The 22,138-nt window shown below is 44.0% G+C and overlaps 1 protein-coding gene across 9 annotated transcripts in view; it reads left to right on the forward strand.

Moving 5' to 3' along the window:
• Positions 1 to 22,138, forward strand: part of agrn (agrin) — a 291,135-nt gene that overhangs the window by 227,181 nt on the left and 41,816 nt on the right. For 8 of the 9 annotated variants that reach the window (XM_061058541.1, XM_061058543.1, XM_061058542.1 and 5 more), the window contains 8 exons: positions 1,237 to 1,356; positions 1,868 to 2,032; positions 3,759 to 3,902; positions 5,213 to 5,337; positions 5,481 to 5,586; positions 9,719 to 10,129; positions 13,672 to 13,797; positions 18,831 to 18,958. In XM_061058541.1, coding sequence (XP_060914524.1) covers positions 1,237 to 1,356; positions 1,868 to 2,032; positions 3,759 to 3,902; positions 5,213 to 5,337; positions 5,481 to 5,586; positions 9,719 to 10,129; positions 13,672 to 13,797; positions 18,831 to 18,958 — 1,325 coding nt within the window. The remainder of the gene's footprint in view (positions 1 to 1,236; positions 1,357 to 1,867; positions 2,033 to 3,758; positions 3,903 to 5,212; positions 5,338 to 5,480; positions 5,587 to 9,718; positions 10,130 to 13,671; positions 13,798 to 18,830; positions 18,959 to 22,138) is intronic. The other variant, XM_061058547.1, reaches the window with a different exon arrangement.

The following is a 22,138-nucleotide window of genomic DNA, read 5'->3' on the forward strand; positions in this document are numbered from 1 at the left end:
TCAGTTCAACAAGAAAATAGTTTTACAAGTAAAGCAAACAAACATGTGCAGATGTGCCCTCGCAGGAACGTTAAAGACGAGTTACAATCGCAGCAGGGGAGAAAGCGCAGCAGCAGACCATGGAAGTGTGAGGGTAATATAGCACATCACAGCTGAACTGCATTGTGCCAGACAATGGCCAGTGAAGAGGAAAAACCCTTGAAGGGTGGAAGAACATATGAAATTAAAAGTTCTCCTTGTCCTAATAGGCTCAGTACAGATAGCCGTGTGGAGCGCTGGAAAGTGGCAAGTTAAATGAACTGTGTCCAAAGCCCATCTCTGGAGTGGGAAAGCACTGGAAAAAGAGCGAGCCGAGTCATCACCATTAGGCTGAGGCTCATATCCACACCAGTAACAGTTTGATTTATGGCCCCGGTATCTCCAGCCTCCAAACTCCAAATGAGCAACACAAGAGAAAGCAATCGGGAGGGGAATAGAGAGAGACAGAGAGAAATAAAAGGGGAGGGAGAGAATTCTGCTCTCTATCTCTACAACTTTACTTTTCACTGCAAAGCCTGGAGAGAATTTAAACAATGATATTTCTGCCTCGGCCACTAAAAAAAAAGAAACACTTTCCCTTCCCGCTGTACGTTTTGTTGTTCTCTTCCAATTTCTGGAGAAAGGCCAACTTTTTGGGAGCATATTTTGTTGAATGTTTTTCTTTTCTCTGAGCTGTCACGCTAGTTTGAAGCCTGCTGCATCCTTAGACAAAGGAGCTCTCCAACAGGCAGAAAAACTGCTTGGCACATTCCTTCACATTATGCAGCAGGCTTTCTTTTCCTTTTTTTAGCGGGGGGGAGGAGGTTGTAGGGCAGCAGCGCATTTCTGTAATAGAAGACAAGAACAAATGAAGAGAACATGCCTCCTAGTAGGTGGTAAATGTCAGCCGCTGCTCATTCACCAGCGACGCCATTGTTTGTTTTCACTGGAGGTAATGGCATCATTTTCCCCCTGATTTTGAGCCATTGTGGAGGAAGTAGCAAATAGAATTGTTATCTTGAAGCCGGTTGCCAGCCTCTCCACCTTTAGCCCTCCAGCCAATCTCATTGTCGGGGGAAAAAGTTTTGCCGGGAGATTGTATTGTCTAATTCACCGCCCCTTACTAACATAATCACTAATATGTTGGTGTTCTTCTTTCTCTCCTTGTGCCATCTCCCATCTCCCCTCCCTTTTTTTTTTGGTTTTCCTCCTCATCAGTGATTGCACACACATCTCTTCCTGAGCTGACAGAACCCCAGCACTGCAGTCTGTCTATATACGGCTGCTGCCTCGACAACTCGACGACCGCTTTGGGAGTCGGACTGGCCGGATGTCCCAGTAAGACCCCTGCTTAGTCCTGCTTGAACCCTCGATAACCTCCCACGAGGTCCTCAGTTTGTTATGTGCACACAGAAAAGTAGTCTTAGATACTATCGGGCTATTTCAGCATATGGTATACGGGGGCTTATTGTCCTTGACTGCAATTACAGTGCCAAAGTTGCAGAGTGGAAAACGTTTCATCGTAATCCAAAGAATAATTATGATAATGTTGCACCATATCAACAGAAGAATCTCTCCATCTGATGATGCACAGAGATGGGGGAGAAAATGCTGCATCAAGCTGTTAGTGAGGGGATACAGTGTAGATGGAGAAAATGCAGAGTAAGAAATAAGGACATGCAGAGATTTAGTCAAGGAGATTCACCTAGAAGCACTTCATCCACTTTTTTAGAAATGGAATAGGGCTAATGAGCCTAGCATGCATCTCTAGTATTCAGCTGTTGTAGATATGCTTTGTGAGGCGATGTATGAAGTCAGAAGTAACAACCATGTTGCTCTTATTCCTCAGGTACCTGTCAGTGTAACGTCCACGGCTCCTACAAAGAAACATGTGATCCAGCCAGCGGTCAGTGCTCCTGTAAGCCGGGCGTCGGGGGGCAGAAATGTGACCGCTGCGAGCCGGGCTTCTGGAACTTCCGTGGCATTGTGACCGAGAACATGAGCGGCTGCACACGTAATGAACAAAATAAAAAACCTCTTTCATCTGTGCTGTGTTGAATATGCAAATGCTCTTGTACAGTAGTTACACATGACTTAAAAAGCAGCAGCAGTCATTTGTTACAGTGCCGGCCACTTTATGCATGCTGCTTCTGATTCATTTCCATAAATTGCTCGTAGCTTTCTTTCCACCTTTTCTGTCATGGTTCAGTTCACCCGCAGTACAACAACATATATTTTCTCATTTACCTTAAGAGGTATCTATCAATGCACCGTCTTTGAGATTTCAGCTGTGACCTCAATTACTTATTTTAATCCATTCGATACAGCCCAATAAGACCAGAAATCACACCTTTGTTTTAGAGGGATTTACATTTAAAATAAAAACTTTAACAGATTAAAAAAAAGAGGAGCCTGAAGAAGCACAAGAGGAGAAACCCTTTTTTTTTTCTCTTAACAAACAGACATGCTTTAGCTGTACATACTGCAAAGTGTACAGATAATTAGAAGTTGAAGAATTACAATGTGCAGGAACAGAATTATAACAGCAAGTTGTAATTGTACCACAAATAGAAGAATGAGGTGGTTCGCTCCTGGTTGTCCGGCTTCCTCCCACAGTCCAAAGACGTGCCTGTCAGGTTGATTGACGGCTCTAAATTGCCCGTAGGTGTGAATGTGAGTGTGCCTACTTGTTTGCTGTAAGTCAGCCCTGTGATAGACTAACTGTGACGACCAGGTCCAGGGTGTACCCTGCCTCTCGTCCAATGACAGCTGAGATTGGCTCGAGCCCACATGACCTGGAACGGGATAAGCATTATAGATACTCCTACTAGCTACAACACAGTAGTTGAGCTCTTTTTGGCAATACAAAAATCTTTTTACTTTATCAATATTAAGTGGATCTAAAACCTCTCTGATACAGAGTGAAGTTGAAGTCAATCAATGGAGATAAAATAGATGGTAAGATTTCATGTTTCAACGTTAACCAACCAAGAAAATTAGACGGCTATTCAAATTAATTTAAATTGATTACAATATTTCTGTCAGAGTGTTATTGTGCCGTTGATATCCTTGAAATGAGTGCAGTCAGTAATTATAAACAACAAATGTCTAATGTTAAGGTAATCTGTTTGACACCAGCTCTGAAGGGATCAAATCCTCCCATGTCCTTTAGTCCTGTCAGAACTGTATTGAATGAGCTGTTTTCATTTGTATTCAAGGGAACAACGGGGTCAGGACCCCTTGTTTGTCTCGGTGTAATGCAATATGGCGCCTGGCTCGTTTCCTGGCGCTAACGTATGATAGGACATAAGCTCCCAAAGCCACAGAGCATTTTCAGTCAACAGCAGGAAGCCTGCAGGTGCCTCACCCGTGGTCCTGACCTTAACAAGGTTTACCCTCGGCAAGCAGACAACCCACTGCACATTAACACCAGGTTCAGTGGGAGGGGAGAAAAAAAAACAACACATCATTGATTCCAGGAACACGATGGGGTTGATGTCCTTCACTTTGGTTGTTTTTTTATTTGTTTCTGTGACACACTCATCTTCCTCCTCCTCGTTCTCCTCCTTCTGTGGCCCCTGAGGCTGTGTGAACCATGGCCGACTCTAAGACTCATGTAGATGTATCTGAGCAGAGGCCTCAAACACCTTCTCATTTCTGTCTCTGTCATCGTCTTTCAGTGATTGTTCTTTATTTAACTCATCTTTTTATTTCCCTCTCTCCTCTCCCCTCCATGTTAGCATGTACCTGCGACGCTACAGGCTCGGTCCGAGACGACTGCGAGCAGATGTCCGGTCTGTGTTCCTGCAAGACGGGGGTGAAGGGCATGAAGTGTAACGTGTGTCCAGATGGAAGCAAGATGGGCATGAACGGCTGTGACCAAGGTGATAAGAGAGAGGAGCAAGGCAACTGGTGGAGTGTTAATCTACCACAAAAACACACACACACACACACACACACACACACACACACACACACACACACACACACACACACATATTTCTCTTCCATCGCGGCATCACTCTATCACTCTAAAGTGTTTTCCTGTCTCTTGTCTGATCCGTGGATCAGCCTCTTAGCAGACTATTTTTTTTCTCTGTCTGCTTTTCACATCCATCTGCTTTATTGGCACAGGAAGGAAGCGGCCGCAAGGCAGTTAATCGATAGCGATTACGATTGACATCTGCATGACGCATCACCCATTGACATTTCATTTTCTTTTAACTATATGCCACAATAATTATTGATTTATCTGCATAAGGACTATTGATGACTTCGATTGATAGAGTAAACAGTACCGGAGAAAGTAGCAGATGAAAAGCAGGTTTGAATTAAAGGTTAGTTCCTGCTGAAGGTGGGCCTGCAGCTCCTTGATTAAGATGCACCATCGAATATCGACTGGAAGTCAAACACTTAATGAAACCAGCACTTCCAGCACAGTCGTGGGGGCCCTCCCACACACACACCCTGCTGAATGAAAAGACAAGGTAGTAAGAGGTGGTAGCACTTGAAAGCACGAGCCAAAGGTAGGGGGTACTCTAAGCCTCTGTGATGTAGCGACACTGCAGAGACCCCCACACTCCCAGCCTGGCAGGTGCACGTTGGGCTCCCCAGCTGCAGCTCCTGCTGCGGAAACTTCAAGGCTTCAAACGCTCCTTTGGAGCGCTTCAGGGGAGATCTGCTGTGGTCTATGGAACTATGAATTATTAACTCTGTATGACATACAGGTAACTACACTATTTTATGATATTGCCACTGATGCAATGTGGTTATAAAGGCTAAAAGCAGGTCACTCACTAAGAGGAGAAAAAGCTTCTTTCAGACTGTCTCCATTTCCAACACTCCAACAAATCAGCCAGGGTAAAGTTAGTGGTGTCCTTGGTATGGATTCTGGTATTTGAATCTGTCGTCACACAATTTCTAACTATCCTTCCATTCTTGTGAAAGATTCCACTCATGTATGTCTGAAGGAAATGTCTTTTATATCATAAATGTCTTGGATGAACAGATACTGAATGTATTCTTATCTGGCTAGATACTCTGATTTATTGAATGCTTTTGCAATAATAAGAACATTTCAACAAATGCATGCTTTCAAATCAGTATTTATAAATCCCTTGTATTCATTACTTTAAGCTGCATGATTATTGTACAATGCAGATTATACTTGAACACAAGGCCGTTTCTTCAACAGGTCCCGAGGCTCCCACTTCATGTGAAGAGTTGGTGTGCAATTTTGGATCTTCCTGCATCGAATTGAACGGCCAGGCTCACTGCGAGTGTCCGTCACCTGACTGCGATGAGAAAGACAAAACCAAGGTGGGTCGACAAATTAAGAAAGAAGTAGTGTGATCTACAAGTGTGAAACAGGGTTTGAACAGAAGGACAATATCTCAGCAGCCCTCAGGGAGTTAACATGTGTTCCCATCTCCCCTCGCTCCGTCTCTGTCACTGTGGAGCAGGTGTGCGGCTCAGACGGGGTGACCTACGCCGACCAGTGCCAGCTGAGGACCATCGCCTGTAGGCAGGACAAGGACATCACGGTGCAACACTTTGGACAGTGCACAGGTGAGCCCTGTCTAAGCCTCCATGCATCACGCGTCACACAGCCCCAATCAAGACAATAATGAGCGCCACAGTGGGCCTCAAAATGATCCCCCTCCTGCTGTTTCTCCTCCTCTCTGTCTCTGTCTCTGTCGGGGGGAAAGTAAGGTCAGAGCAACTTGTATGCAAAGTTTGCTTTCTGTAAAAAATACTTGCACAGATAGCAGTGTTAGCAATCACAGAAAAAGTGGACTTTTATGTTTTATCTTTTTGTAATAATGCCCTTTCTCCAGATTCACGATTAGGACTGTTTGATTGAAAATATTTAATTTCTCAGAGCTAAACAGTTTTTCTACGGTAAAATGATTTCTACCCTCACCCTACCTGTGAGCTGCCCGGTGAGGGAATAATCATGAGGGGGGACTAGAGTAAGATAATAAAAGAGTGAGGCATTGTAGTATTTTAACACCAGGGGTTCTGCAGTTTGACTGGAGCCTGAGCCCTGACATCCCACAAGATAGCAATGACACTTCCTCTCTGCTTTCTCGCTCCTCTGTTGGGATTTGGCTTCATCTTCAAACCCTCCTGTTGAGAAATGTGTCAATCCTTTTTGCAGCTTTATGCTGCCAGGAACACAACACTGCTTGTGTAGATCAGCGGATGTAGAATACACGTGTACTGAGTAAAAAGGTGCTTCCCCCCCCCCTGGTGATGGTGCAGATGCTGATGGACGTTGTTCCGATCGGTGTAATAGGTGCTGGGACACAGGCCAAGGTTCAAGGCTTTCATGTACACTGAAGTTGTCGCCCCGACCGCCAGCTTGTGTCACAACAGGGTTCTAAAGGCGCCATCGGCAAGCTCAGGAGGGAGGAGGGACGCCAGCTGTGTGGGTCCGGTCGTGAGCCACTGCCAGGTGTCTTGAAATTTAAGGTGGAAAAAATGTTCATTCGCCTCCTTGCTCAGTGGCCACTCTGCAGTTGACCTAATAATGTGACACCAAAAAAAGCAGAGTCCTCTTTCATACATTTCTCAGGAGGACTCTTTGTCAGACCCAAAGTAGGCCAAATCCATAGGAAGCAAGGTTGTTGACACGATCTGTGCTGAATTGTAATTGCAGGTAAACCGATAAAGAATCCAAATACTCTCAGCGAGAGATCGACAAGTCCCTGAACATCTGGTGATTACAAATTCAGTGCCGTGGGTAACCAGCGAACACAGCCAAAACCCACTCTGGTTTCACATTGCTCTGTTGCCTGGCAATAGAGATGTGGGTTTGTGTGTAATCCCTCACCTAGCATTGCTGCACACAGAAGGCAAGAACACGTCGCACAGTGGCTCCTTTCTTTCTCCACGGAGCCCTCAGGGGAGGAAGAGACAGGCGGGCGCTCGGAGGATCTTTTAATTTCTTCTCCCGGATGCGGTCGCACCGCGGGTAGCTGCTCCGCTGTGGCTGTCGGCTCGGGGGTTAGATCTCGAGCTCATTTCACGTGTGGCTGGGTGCGAATTAGCATTTGCTCTGCCTCCGCCCCTCACCATGCCACAGTCCTGCCTGCCCTCCCCTCTTGCTGTTTACATGCAGAGCTTCCAGACGCCCGGCTTCAGCGCTGTGGCATGCTAATGCTCACCAAGCTGCTCTGTGGTTTGACAGGAGAGCAATGCCAAAGGCTTATATAAATGAATGAATATTGATCCTTCTTTAACATCATTGAACTGTTGCAATTTTTTATTACACCACGGGGTGTGACTTCTGCTGCTGCAGTGTGCTGCTCATGGGCAGGCCGAGAAAGTCTTGCAGATGAGGCTCCTTAAAAATCTTTCTGCTTGCAACAGAGAACTCGCAGCTGACTCTGATGTTTCTCGGCTTTCTCTGAAGTCTCCGAGCTAAAAGACAGCACAGCCACAGAGCATAGGGAGGAATTTCTCTCTGAGAAAAAAAATGCAAGAGCTGCTCAACCAAGCAGCAGAGGGAGGGCGTTTGGGCCGATGAGCAAATTATGGCGCCAGGGGAAAATGGCCACCAAGTTGGCAGTGACCTGCCTCCCCCATATGGTGTTATCACCTGTAGGTTTGGGGCAAATTGGCAACGAATGCCAGCATATGGCTTCCTCAGTCCTCCGCCTGGGAGTTAGGGTTCTGGTCTCTTAACCATCCCTCCTCCCTGTCCTGTGATTTTTTTCTCATTATGTAATCCCTCATTCTGTTCCCACCCATATTATCCCACTGCTAGCTTTGCTAACCTGCTTTTTTTCCCCGTCGGATTGAAACCCCATTTCTTTACACTTTTGTTCCATTTAATTTTTATTCTAGTTTGCTCTTGGCTCTCCCTTGTTTTTCCCTCTCGTCTGATGTATCCAGATTCCTCCTCCTCCTCCTCCTCCTCCTCACTGAGCGTGGCTGACACCCCCAAACAATCTTAATAACCACCTTTCAACAATAACTACACAGCTGAGACAAGCCAAGATGACAATGATTTTTTCTTCAATCCATCCTGTGACAAAACCGTCCGTTGCTCCACTGAGAGGGAGAAAAGCACAAAACAGGCAAATGGCGTGTTAAACCTGATTAAGAGAAGCATCAAGCTGAACAGAATGTGCTGCCAGTCTCTCTTTCCTCCTTCAGACGACGTGTGTGTGTCTTTTTCTTTCTTTGTCCCATGTCAAGGAGCCCGCTGCTTGGGATATTCACAGACCCAAACACGCATTAGGCACTTTTTTAGGGAGCAAGCTTGGCTACACCTGAGTGACAGGTGTAGCCAAGAGGAAAGTCAACGCAGGCAGCCATTCACGGTGATAGCATCACCGCTCGGTGCACTTCAAATCTCTTTCTATACAAATATCTGCCGAGCTTTAAGCTGACACCATGTGTCTCCAAGGGTTTCTGCCGTCTCAGTAGGTATCACATTTGACACCTTGGTGAATAATTACCGATCAAATAGTCGATGATAGCGGTGTAATTAAATGCTACACATAATGTTAGGCAAATCCTAATGAGCTGCAAATCTACAGTATATCTTCTTCTTTTTTTTAATCTTCTGCTCATTTCACCCACACTCTTATACACATCTATACTCGTGGGGCGTGAAGAAGTAAAGAAAGAACGACAGTATTGTCACGCCCGCTTGCCTCGGCTTAATCTGAAGTGCTCGCTTACGTAGCTTCTCCCCGCCAGCTCGCTGCTTCCCCCTCAGGAGTTTTTGTCCTATTTATCGCTCTTTTTTATCGCAGACAGTTTGTCCTTTTGCACCAGAGCTTTTTTTTTTCGCATTGGTAATGATGGTGCCTTCGCAGAGAGCCTCTTCTCTTCTCTCTTTCCTCATTTGGAGTGTGTGTATGGAAAGCGTGTTTTGTGTGTTGAAAGCAAAGTGTGTGTTTGTGGCGGCGTTGACGGATGCTCGCGCTCTCTGCAAGCAGCCGCCTGCCTTCTTTGAAGCCTGAGTTAAAGCCGGCTTTTTTTGCCCCATTTCTATCAATCATTCATCACCGGAGGCACTGGCTGTTGGTGATTAAAGCTTTGCTACTGGAGGGCAGCATTTGAATATGGATATATATAATTCATAGGCATTGGCACGGCGCGCACGCAACACACAAACATGCATATCGTGCGTGCCATATGTGTACACAAAAACACTGCATAAAGCATTGACACCAACCGTAGTAGTTTAACCCAGTCTGGAGCTTCAAAACTCATCTGCAGGCATAACGCAGTGCAATGCATATCACTCTGAATGCAGTTTGTCATCACTTGGTGAATTCCATATTCACTCTGCATTTGGATGCATTTTCATTACTTACAGTGTTAAGAAACAGATTTCTAACATCTCATTCATGCAGGGTGTTTAATCAGAGGTTTCTTTTTCAGATGGGAGTTGGTTCTTGTTTGTTTCTTTTTAATGTAATTTCATAATGACATTGTTGCACATCAGGGAGAAGGAGATTAAAAAGGACAAAATGATTTAGTAAATGTAGAGGTATAAAGTTATTGTCAACAGTATGTGAATAATCATTGAGTGGTTTTGTAATGCTTTATTGGATGATGTTTTTATTTCCTTTGCTGAGATGTTTTGGGGTTGTTTAGGAGTAAAGTGAAGCATTACAAACATTTTCATCTTTGCTCAGTCATTCATCCATTCCTTGCTTCCTCCCCTTCCCTCCACCAGAAATCATCTCAGAGCCAGCCGACAGACCCACCCCCAACCCCCCCGCCACCACCGCTGCCGCCACCATCACCACCCCTGCCCCCTTCCACCACAACCAGGTGTGGGCCATCCCGCCCCCGAGGAGGGCTGAGCCAGAGACAACAGAGCAGCCCCCAGCCAGAACCCCCCCTTCCACCCTCACCCACAACCGAGCAAACCACCCCATCCACATCCAGCCGCCGCAGTCCACCACCACCTCCACCACCTCCTCTCATCGCAGCACCCCTTCTCCCATCAATGCCGCCAGCTCCTTTGAGGGCTCGGGCAGCGGAGAGCCGAGCGGGGATGACCAGACTGAGGAAGAGGAGGAGCCAGAAGAGGAAGCAGGTAGCGGGGTCCCAACGGAGGCCAGTGGGGCAGAGGAGCCTGTCGGTAATTCCCTGCTCTTTCACTACATTACCCAAAATGCTTTAAGGTGTGAGTGGGAGGGTGTCATATTTCCAGACGGGGATGACCAAAGACTGGATAAAATAAGTGGATGTCAAAGGAGTTAATTCACCATATTCAAACAGAGGCTCTGCTCTTCTCTGTGTTTCAAGTTGCTAGTCACAAAAAAAGAAAATGATCATTCTGATTTCATCCTCTCTTTATTGATCAGTAATTTAAAACACAACGAGGAGTGAAAACCCTGAGGGATATACAGAATGATCCTATTTAAAGTTGAAAACACAAATTTGATAACCAGTACTGTTAGGCTAATGTTAACTTAGCCTTTAACCACCTTCTAGCTAACATTGTTAGATATGAGATGGTCTAATTGGCTAATGGCTAATTGGCTTTCAAACATAATATTAAACACAAGTATAACACCATCTAACTTTAGCAGCCCTTTAAATCAGATGAAATTACGGTTTTGGGATTACAGTGAATGCCTCAGGGTGTTAAACTCGCAATCCTTCTGATGGCCAGCAGGGGGCGACTCAACTGCCAGCAAAAAAATAAATTACTACTGTAGAAGTCATTCAGAAAATAACCTGAGTAAGAACTGAATAATAATAACTTAATTTATATAGCATCTTTAAAAACATAGGTTTACAAAGTGCTTTGACAAACAGCTAAAGCATGAAAAGAACAATCAAAAGAACCCAAACACAAAAGAACATAAACCGCAAAATCACCAGAACAACAGAAAACAACCCAAACAACAAAATACATACTAACATACATATTTACCCAACCATCATAAGAACCCAGGAATCACAAAGAACCCCACAGCTTAAGTTTTGACCGTGAAAGTGTAGATGTTCATCATTTATTTTTATGTCGTCTCTTATATAAAATGATTTTCATCTGATTAAATATTCAGATAAGAGGAACATTGACAGTAAAGCTTGGTATGCTTTGAGCTTTCACTTTTGATTAGCAAGCTGTTACCAGTGGGATCTGTCCATGCTGATTAACCCTCAGGTTTAAATATGGTCTCTTATAGTTTCATAATAATAACAATATGACGACGGCCAAAGTGCAAAACTTAATGCGTTTAAAGGAAAAGGTGACATCACAATGACTTTATCCACTTCTTATATGCAGTCTTTGTGTCGGTAAAACTCGTACTATACTCGTATAGTACTGTCTTAGCTGGCATCATAATACATTCATGCCATCATCTGTTAATTGAACGTTAGCAGGTTTATGTATTTGTATGCAAATCTGTTTCTGAGGAGACAAATGTCAGAGCCAGGCAGGCGAGGAAGAGAAATCTTTGCAAACAGATGCTGCGAGTGTCATTTCCACTTGCAAAAGATGTATATCTCCATTTCAGACAGAAAGGAATGTATTTGCACGGTTCACTGTTGCTATACAGTATCACCCATTGCCTCTTTCTCTCATTCCACCGCCGCGCTCGCTCTCAACAGCTCGCAAAACAAACCCAGGCTCTATAAAATACACTCTGGGCCGGCCGGATGAAACTGTTGGCCCGCATCTGGGGATCTCTGGAGCCTGACTTGACAGGCTGATGTGACTGAGAGGTGTGTGTGTGTGTGTGTGTGTGTGTGTGTGCGGAGGCTGTTGTGTCACATGACTGGTCTCAAATCTTTCTTGACATGCCCTCCTGACTGTAACAGCCGGCTGCGCTTTCTGGTCCTCTGCTCGGACAACAAGGGATGACTGAGAGTTTTCAATCAGAGCTTCTTTTTTTTTTTTAATTATTTTTCTGTTTTTGTTTTTCATCCATCCACCTCGCCTGACAGCATGCAGTAACGGGATAGGATTGATGGAACATCGAGCCCCCAATATGCTCTTCCTCAGCTCTCCCTCCTTCTCCTCCTCTCCGCTCCTCTTGCTCCCTTTTCCCAGAGTCTCAGATTTATTCTCTTGTCAGAGGCTGACCAGAGTGCTCGGTGACGCGAGGAGCATGTCTGCCAAGGAGACATTGTTGTCTCCTGTCTGTGTGTATGTCTGTGTGAGTGTAGATGTGTGTAAATAATGTGCACCCAAGCTTTACTGGAGGTTTTTTTTTTTTACATTATGTGTGTTTGCTAAAGTACAAGCACTCGCATCAGTCTGTGAGGTAGAGAAGATTAGAAATTGTACAGTTAAGATTTCAACATGGACGTTGAAATCGGCTCTAATCTTTCTCTTTGAGGTGTTGGTGCTCTTTATGTTTTAAGCTTATCGTTTTGTGTGCGTTCGTGTGTGAGTCCAATATCTCCCTCTGCTTATATCACTAAGTTTGTCCAATTCCAAGTGCACATATCTCTCTGAGTATATAAATGTTAGCAGATCAGAGGTGTGCATTTGTACGTGCTTTTGTATCCACACTCTGTTGAAATCTCCTCTTATCTCTGTGTGTGTGTGTGTGTGTGTGTGTGTGTGTGTGTGTGTGTGTGTGTGTGTGTGTGTGTGTGTGTGTGTGTGTGTGTGTGTGTGTGTGTGTGTGTGTGTGTGTGTGTGTGTGTGTGTGTGTGTGTGTTGCTCTTTGTGTGTATGTGTGTGTGTGTGTGTGTGTGTGTGTGTGTGTATTCATTTGACAGCTCTCATTGCTCCCACAGGAGTCATACAGCGTCCCTCTTGCTGTTGTGTTCTGCCCTCTTTTCCCCACCAGCGCTCTCCTCTTCAGCCTAGCATCTGTAAATCTACAGACCACACGCCAACAGATGCCCTATAAACCCGGGCCTCTTTCTCCCTTTTACTCCCCCCGCCTCCTCCTCCACCTCCCTCCTCCCTCCTCTCGCCTCCTTTGACCGTGAGTCCTTGAGCAGGACATCCCTCGCCTCTGACGTCTTTACGACTTGTTTAGCCGCTAGCTGTTTGCCTCCACGATTATTTCTAATCTCTGTGCGGCCATAAACTGCCCCGCTTCGACCAAGACACCCCCGTCCCCCGTCCCCCCTCCGCCTGCACCGTCATTAGAGGGGACGGAGCCTCACTGCTGTAACACACTCTCATCCTTCAGAGGGAAAAAGCCCGGCCTCTTTTATGTCTTTTATGTCCCAAGATGACCAGATATACAGTGACCATAATACACACACGATTGTATGATTTTCTTCCTCTCGGGGAACCTCAAAGGTAGCTGTCAGCCAATCAGAAGTGAGCAGTTATCACATCCCCTCATCATTTAAAGTGCAGTGTGTGTGTGTGTGACATGACTGGCAACAGTGCCCATTATGTGTTCTCTGCAAAAATGAGTTCCAGGTGTAGATTCTGTTCCCATGAAAATGCCATATAATCTCTCCTGACTGATGCCTCTATCAGCGTCCAATCACAGGTCAGCAGACTGAAAACACACAACCAGCTGCAGAAGCAAAAAAAAATCATCATTTTGTAGGTTCTGTTCTTTGCAGTACTCCTCGTCTTCAGAGCCTTTTTGAAAAATAGCAACTCCATTCTGGGTCTTTGAGATAAACTGGATTAAATTTATGAATTTTCCTAAGCTTAATGAATAATTATAAGCCTCTGTGTATCACCCTCAGGTCCCACAGTGGCCAGCACCACTGTACCCACGGCTGAGGAGCGGTCATCTTGTGACAACACAGAGTACGGCTGCTGCCCCGACGGAAAGACGCCATCCAGCACTCCAGAGGGCACCAACTGCCCCTGTAAGTCAAATACCCCCTTCAAAGAAACATTTTCTGTGCCCTCTTATTACCTCCACACCTGTTCATCCTCCTCTGTGTTGTTCCGTCTCCTGCGAGTTGGTACTTTATGTTTAGAGATGTGAAAAGAGCTGAAATCTCATGCAGGCTAGCTGCGCCGTCCTCTGCTTCTCACACGCCATTTCTTGAACTTGAAGGTTTTTCTTTAATGTGTTAGTGAAACACGCTCTTGGGGAGTTACCTTCTATATTCTAAGATAACTTAAATTAAATGAGTATCTACTAAAGCAGATCACTGGCTGCAAATTTAGCAAATTTAAACAAGTCATACTTTGTTTTAACTACAAAACATTCCATCTAATATTAAAAAACTTTTGACATTTTACATCATTACACTCTTGCGCCTCGACATTAAGTTTTGAGATGTTTAGCATTAGCTTAGCATGAACACAGTCGGTCTCTGTCCAAAGTATAAAGATAAAGAAGAATTTCTCGGGGCGCTGGTGGTGCAGTGGTTAGTGTGCGCGCTCCATGTATGGAGGCTAGTCCTCCAAGAGGAATCCAACCTGTGACTCATTTCCTGCATGTCGTTCCCCACTCTCTCTCTCTCTCTCTCTCTCTCTGATTTCCGATTCTATCCACTATCTTATCTCTTGAGGAAAGGCACAAGAAGCCAAAAATAAACTCTTAAAAAAAAAGTATTGCGTCTCACCAACACAACGTTTTTTTTTTAATAAATCCACACAAACAGTCGTGTGTTCACAATCTGTGTGTTTTAATTTAGGCACCTTCAAACCCGCTGCTGTTTCCACCTGCTGAAGTTTTTTTTTTATTGGGAGCTAAGCTCATCATATTGAATCTCCGCTACTCTCTAACCCGGTACGATCAAAGTCATAAAAGTCTAAAGTCATTTGAAGGGATCCATGTCTTTCAGTGTATCCTTTCACAAACATTAATTTGATTTTAAACCAGATTTTTCTGACTCATGGAAAAACACCCCACAGCTTCCAATCAAAAACTTTTACTCTCTATTGTCCTGAATGTTGCGGTGTTCAGAGTAGAAGTAACCAGCGAATAATAATCAACCTTTTTTTTTATGGATACGTACTCGTCTTGAATGCAGCGGCACAGCACAGATTGCTTGTCTCTTTATCTCCCGTTCCCAATTTATTACCATAATTTGTTGATGCATTGAGAATCAACAAGCTATTTTTTCTCGTTTAATGTGTACACCGGGAATAGTGATATTGTGCCATCTGTCTTAAACAACCACATGAGCAGGTGGTATTTTTTCCGACAGCGGTGCGTGCATGAATCACAACCCTCTTCTGTAAATGATTTTATTGGCAGGTGGCAGGAAGTAAAAAAATCAAAAAAATCAGAAAGAGTGAAACCTAAACTCTGACCTCAGTGATGCATGCTTATAAATGAAACACATCTGGACAGTCTGACCCTGATATGAGTCCTTTCCTGTCTGATGTCCACTGTGATTTATTCATTTTTTTTCAGGGTTTTTAAATAGAGTTGGTTGGAGAAGCAGTCAGTATGAAAATGTAGGGCCCCCTGTGCGCTGGTTTATAAATAACCCTCAGCGCATCTATTCCCTCTTCTTGTTTCTTTCCCTAAATTACTTTCCTTTCTTTTAATCTCCCTTCTCTCTTTATATTTACAAACCTTGCAAACATATTCTTCTCTTTATCAGTCACTGCCACTGTTCGCTATCTCCCTCTAGAGCTATACCTCTCCCCTTTCTCTCCCAGTCAATCTGTATCCAGTCTTGCATCAGTTCATTTCTCTCCGGAGTTGAACGGGGGAGAGAGTCGAGAGACGAGCAGAGGCCGACGAGCTGCGTTGTACCAATCAGTGCCTTCTGCCAGACTCAGTTCATAAAGATAAAGGGCTTCTTTCTCCCCTTTGCCTCTCTCTCTCTCTCTCTCTCTCTCTCTCTCTCTGTCTGTCTCTCTCTGTCTCTCTCTCTCCCTTCATCCCTCAGTTGAAATCTGCTCTCTGTTTGTCCCGGCGGTTTTAGTCTGACTGATTGTGAAAGGGGAGATTCTCTCGGGCTCCCATGGGAGCTCCAGGTCAGGACTTGAAAGAGCTGAAGCCACAAATTAGTGCGCAGAGTTGCATTTCTGCTGTGTTCAAGGTCCCAAAGCCTTCTAATAAGCCAGCAGAGTTCACAGGCGCTCGATCCACAACATTATCTGAAGATATGAGGCCACCTCTGGTCTCCGTCAGCTTTCTACCGTTTATATCTGAATCAGAGAGGGAACAGGGAGCGCTGTGTCTGTTGGTGCTGGATTTGATGACCTTTGGCCCAAAATCTAAATGTCAATAGACGCACGTTCTGTACAAACACCTGTAACAGGTTTCATCCATAAGACAAACGTTGAAACAAATCCTCCATAGCCTGTAAATATTTATCCCTGCCAACAATGACAGCACACAGCACGATCAATACTTCATTCAGCTCAAGTGTTACCGATAAAAGCAGGCAGCGCAATAGGCAGATCAATAAGCCGGATCTTTTTCTCCTGAGGAGGGCTCCGCCGATCCTCCGCTCATTAGAAATGAAAATGACATGTCACTTATGCTGGAATATCCATCCTTTTCATTTTACTGTTCAATTTATTGACGCAGAGCCGGCCGTCTCGCAATGAAAAGGACTAATTGTTGGCCGTTTTTCAATCTTCACATTTGATGGAGACGTCAAATTTTGAAGCGGCTCAAGGTTGAGCGAGTCCACGTTTTCAGAATCTCCAGGAGATCTATGAAACCTTTTTATGTATGCTGCTGTAAAGCTCCACAACAGATGTCAGACCTCAGTGAGGAATGTATAAAAGGGTCAGTTCACTCAAATAAAATGTAAATATATTTCATACAAACTGTGGTTACAGTTTCAGCTGATCCAACATGTTGTTCAGCTTTTATTGGCCTACACTTCTTAATAAGATATGATAGATATTTTACAGAAACTTAATTATTTGATTATTATTTAAAGGAAGAATGTTCAACATTTGGCACATAAATATATCATAAATCAAGTCTATAAATATCTCTGAGTCATGACTGTCTACAATGAGTAAGAAGCTCGAGTCCCGTTGGCTGTGTTGTTGTCAGAGCCGTGTTTACATGGACGAGACGGCCGGCTCCTCCCCTTGTGTATGAAAGCTGTTTCAGTCAAGGACTAGAGAGAAGAAGAAGAACATACTCACTGATTATTTGAATGTCACATCAAGACGTTAAGACCTCGGTTATTCCGTGTCAAGGTGTGTGGAGGTGACACCAACAGCAGTTTGTTTTGAGTTCATGCTGGTGCTCAAGGGCAACATCTACTGGATCAAAATTTCACACATTCTTCCTTTTAATCTACAGTTTATTTTTACACTGAAGATAATTAATGGATTATTAATTAATCTATTAGTATCCAACAAATGTGAAACAGCAATCACATTTACTCAGAGCCCAAAGTTATGTCTTCATATTTCTCCTTTTTCAAACCCACAGTTCAGAAAACAAGTGATATTTTTACATTCCTCTGCTCCCCACTAAATCCAAATTGATATGAGTCTAAAACATCTCATAACCAGGCTCTCATATTCTCCTCAGAGAACCAAAGGGCATCAATGTATCCTCCTTGGCCAGACGTGTTGTTAAAAAGTCACTGCAGGCCGCTCCATATGTTACACTTAAACGAGGGAAGTACCATTCACGACACATCAAAGATAATCACCAGCAGTTCTCATATGAAACTTAATGGCACGCTAAGCTCCAACTACTGTAAACTCTTCCATATGCCGATGTGCGGCGGACAAATCCATTACATTTTACAGTTCACTAGAATCAGATAGTCAAATAGCTCCGACCCTCCTTTTATCGCTCTTTTCCTTTCTTCTCTCGTTTTATGTCCGTCACAGCACTGGGCTGGAAAATCACTCTCTCTGATGTTTGTCTTCTTGCAGATTAAAAGTCAGATCTCCCCCCCCCCCCCCCCCCCCCCCCTCTCTTTCTTTATTCCACCACTGTTCGTCTTATCGGCCAAACCTCACCCATTTGCTTCTATTTTATGGGCCACCGTCACACTGAATCGATGTGCGCTTCCCCATGAAAGCACTGTAAAGACGAAAGAGGGGGAGACGGAGGAAACGTGAGCGTGACGGCACTGGCTTCTGTCCTTTTTCATGCAATTTTAAGCAGGCTGTGTCAGTCACCGGTCTGGCGGCATTAAAGAGACAATTACGGCTATCTTTCACGATAATCATACAAGTGCTCTCCCCGTTCTCCCTGCCGTTGCTCAGGCAGGGGCAGCCATGATTGATTTGGGCAATTTGTTCTGCTGATTACGAGCGGCGCGGAAGTCTGGCATCAGCGCCTCACATGCTCCTCTGTTCTTCACCTCACACAAACACACACACACACACACACTCCACTTTCAGCTTTATTTCAAGCTCTCCCCTCTGCTGGAGAAACCGTATCAAGAGTTGATAAATGTCGGACAACATAACCCCCAAGGTCGCACAGGGAGGCTTTCTCTTTGCTGAAGAAGGCACTTTTTTGAGAAGTGCCTGTGGGATATTTCCTCTCTAATGTGTGTGTCGTTTCTCCTTTGTGTGTGTGTGTGTGTCTAACTTGTTGTCTTTCTACCCAGCCCACCATGCCTTGGCCAGCTTTGGGGACGAGTCTGGTAAAATTGGCCCATTTTTCCACCTTCCCTATCCCTCCCTGTATGTCCCTCTCTTTCTTCTCTCATACCTCACAGTCCACCTCTTTCACACCACCTCCTCCTCCTCCTCCTCCACTACGCCCTCCTCTAACGGCCAAACTCCTGCGCCCTTTTTAAACCCATACACAATCAGCAGCGAACTCACTAACCTCCCCCTGTCAAACACACACAAACACACAATCCATCACTAACCCGAGAAACTGGCACCACCCCAAAACGAGCACTGTGTGTGAAGGCAGCAGGATCGGAGTGATAGGAGAAGAGTTTAAAGCCGTGTTGTTTCAGTGTAACATCTTGTTTTGATCTCTCTGCAGCTACCATGAGGTTCAGCGGCATCCTGCACCTAGACCAGGTGGAGGGACAGGAGATTTTCTACACGCCGGAGATGGAGGACCCCAAGTCGGAGCTGTTTGGAGAGACGGCCCGCAGCATCGAGAGCGCTGTAAGTCGCTGAAATAGCAGTCTTTAGAATAAAGTTCAAGTGTGAGATTAATTTGCCAAATCTGCAGATATTCACTTTTTAATTTATTATGTTTACATTTAGACATTAACATCAAACTCTGAGCCTAACTACAGATGGAATATCAGAATCTTCATAGAAGTGAAAAGTTGAACCAAAGCAATAATAAAAACCACTTTCCTAATTCTGCAGTTACATCTTAAATGTGTCCGATATGATCAGGAATGAATCTGAGTTGATGCAAACAAACAGTTTAATTTATATTTTGTTAATTCAGACTTTATGTCTCTTTGCTTCTCGTTCTTTTTTTAACTCTATATTTCATCAGGTCAGAGATCTTTTCATACACGCTAAACGCACCGACCTAATTTCTCCATTTCAGTCGAGGTCTTTGAATGATGATGTCATTAAAGCTGCACGAATCAAATCTCATGAATTACCTGTGGATCAAACGGAGAGCAGAAACTTTTAGTTGGTTTATCAATGAGGTATAGATGGAAGATTAATTTCCAGCTCCCTTTTTATAATAATAGATTATTATTTTTGATTTGTTGTTCAAGCTAAATATTTGATTGTTTGCTTGTTTCAGCTTCTTGAAAGGAAAGATTTGATAATAAATTAAAGATTCTTTGTTAGTTAAGGAAAAGAAAGACTTTGAAGGAATCACTTGTGATGAACTTTTCCATCACTTTTTAAAATACTTAACGATTGATTGATTAACCATGAAATTAATTTTCAATGAAAGCAAAGACAGGATGCGGTCCTGAATAAATGACTACATTAAGTGTCAGGTTTTGATTATTTCTTTTATTTTAGAGACAGGACAGTGGACAGAGTCAGAAATCCAGGAGAGAGAGAGGGAGAGAGAGAGAGAGAGTGAGAGAGCAGGGGGAATGATGTGGTAAATGAAAGCCACAGGGTGCTCGCCCCATTTATGGCCTCCATACATAAGGCGCGCACACTAACCACTAGGCTACTGGTGCCCCAGTGTCAGGTATTGTGTCAGGCACCTGTGCAGTTCCCATCGCTCTAAACGGCCTCTTGAGCCTCTGATTTATTTTTTAGCTCCTAACTCTGTCATCTGCACCATCTCCTGCTGCATCAGGAAGCTGTTTTCAGTCACAAACACTCCAAATAAAGGTTTCAGATTCGGTGCCTCAGTGGAGTTCACACCGATCTTTAGGCGTCAAGATCATGAATCTAAAGGAATTCAAATGTTGCTCTGTGTAAAGTTAGCAGCTGTAGTTTTAAATAACAATATATAGTTGTTTGTTATATGTAAAAAGCCTTCATATGTTGAGTTCCAGCTCATACTGCTGCTACAAAACTCTTAAAAAGTGACAGATGCCACTTGTGGAAACCGTTCTACAAATATTGCCTAGTCTCAGTTTGAATTTCGACTTCTCCCTCGAATCTTCATGTCAGTAGTGGAAAAGCTTTTGAAAACAAGATTCAAAGCATCACGAGACACTAAAACTCTTCAGCGAGAGCCCGACTAATCTAATTCTTTGAGCTCCTTCAGGCAGGCTCAGCGAGGCTTCATTGCAGCTTTTACCATCCCCTGAAGCTGCTGAGTAATATTCTTTCATGCTGGGCTGCACTGATTTTTCTTTTTCTGGTTCGACAACTGATGGAAAAATAAGACTGATATAAAAAAAATCTTTTCTCTGACGTCGGTCAGGAAAGAACATACATGATATGTGAGGGAGATAATGTGACCTGGTGATATTTGATTTTAATAAGAGGAGGATACTGGCAGTATGATGTTATACTGCTGATTGCATCATGGTCTTGATGGATACTGTTTTCTCATTGGCTGCAGGGTGTCTGTGCTGAACCATTCCTGTAAAACTGTACACAGTTAACAGTTGTAGATGAATACACTCATGTTTCCAGGTCGTTTCTAGGATGTTTACTGCTTACTTGAGAGCTACAAACATTTCCATGCAATCCTCGTGTGATTAATTAAATGTACAGAGCTATAAACCTCCAATCAGGCTGCCCGGGTTCAAGTCTGACCTGTGGCTCCTTTCCCACATCTCTGCCCAGTTTCCTCCTCTATCCACTGTCCTATCAAATAAAAAAGCCCCAAAATAAATCATTAGTAAAAAAGAAAAGCAGTTTCAGGAATTTGTTTAACCCCCAAGTGTGATCAGGAAGTTATGGATTGTGAAAAAACTTTTTTGTGAAAAAAAATGTTGATGGCAAAATGCATAAAAACATGACTTAAAGTGACGTTAGTATGGACAGGATAAAGCCCTTTAAGTTGTCCATTATTAGAATTTTAAAACCTTCACATCATCCATACAGTAACTACATGATCAATGACAACCCATCAGGTCTTATCCCTTCCTTATTTAGGAATGAATACAGAATGTGGTGTTGCGTGCAATTTCAAACTTTAGTGCAAAGTTATCTTCAAGTTTAAAAAGAAAACTAACAGCAGTAACAAAAACAAACCGCTCTTTGAAGAGTTGTGCAAAGGCTCATTTGTTTCTCAAACACAGAACCTCAGAGCTGCATTTCATGTGAGATTCATTAAGATTTTGCAGATATTTAAAACAGAATCAAGTCTTTATTCGGGTGGTTATGATGCAGAAGTTGTTGCCCCGGCGGTCACGGAGCGTGTGCAGTAATCACAGCTTGGCCTGTTGGACAGGTGACATGTCTCCACTCAGGAGCTCAGACCTTTGAACAGACGCCTCTGTTGTCAAGCCAGGGACTCTCTCCTCTGATGAAACGGAAGCATGTGTGTATACGTGTGTGCTGGTATACACAGTACACATCTACCAGCTGTTGAATCAGTGTCACAAACCCCCACTGGGACCTAATCTACTACCTCACAGCAATTTCTGTGTGTGTGTGAGAGTCTCGTTAACACTCTTAGCCTGTGTGTCTCTGAAGCTTGGTGCACCACTTGACAGAAGCCCCCCTCTCTTCATCTTCCAACACACACAGCATGTAGGCTACATAGATATAAAGTATTCGCACACCGAGGATACAGCCGCGGGACATTTCTTTAGCCACGCAGCAACCTGATACAATTAGCTGATAAATAAGAAAGAGAAGAAGGGAAGCATCAGGAGGTTTATAGGACAGCATGTCCACAGGAGAGTTGATCCACCTTCATAAGCCCGCTGTGGAGGATTTTCTTTCTGACCT

The sequence above is a fragment of the Labrus mixtus genome, chromosome 15 (genome assembly GCF_963584025.1).
Source record: "Labrus mixtus chromosome 15, fLabMix1.1, whole genome shotgun sequence".
Classification (NCBI taxonomy): domain Eukaryota; kingdom Metazoa; phylum Chordata; class Actinopteri; order Labriformes; family Labridae; genus Labrus; species Labrus mixtus.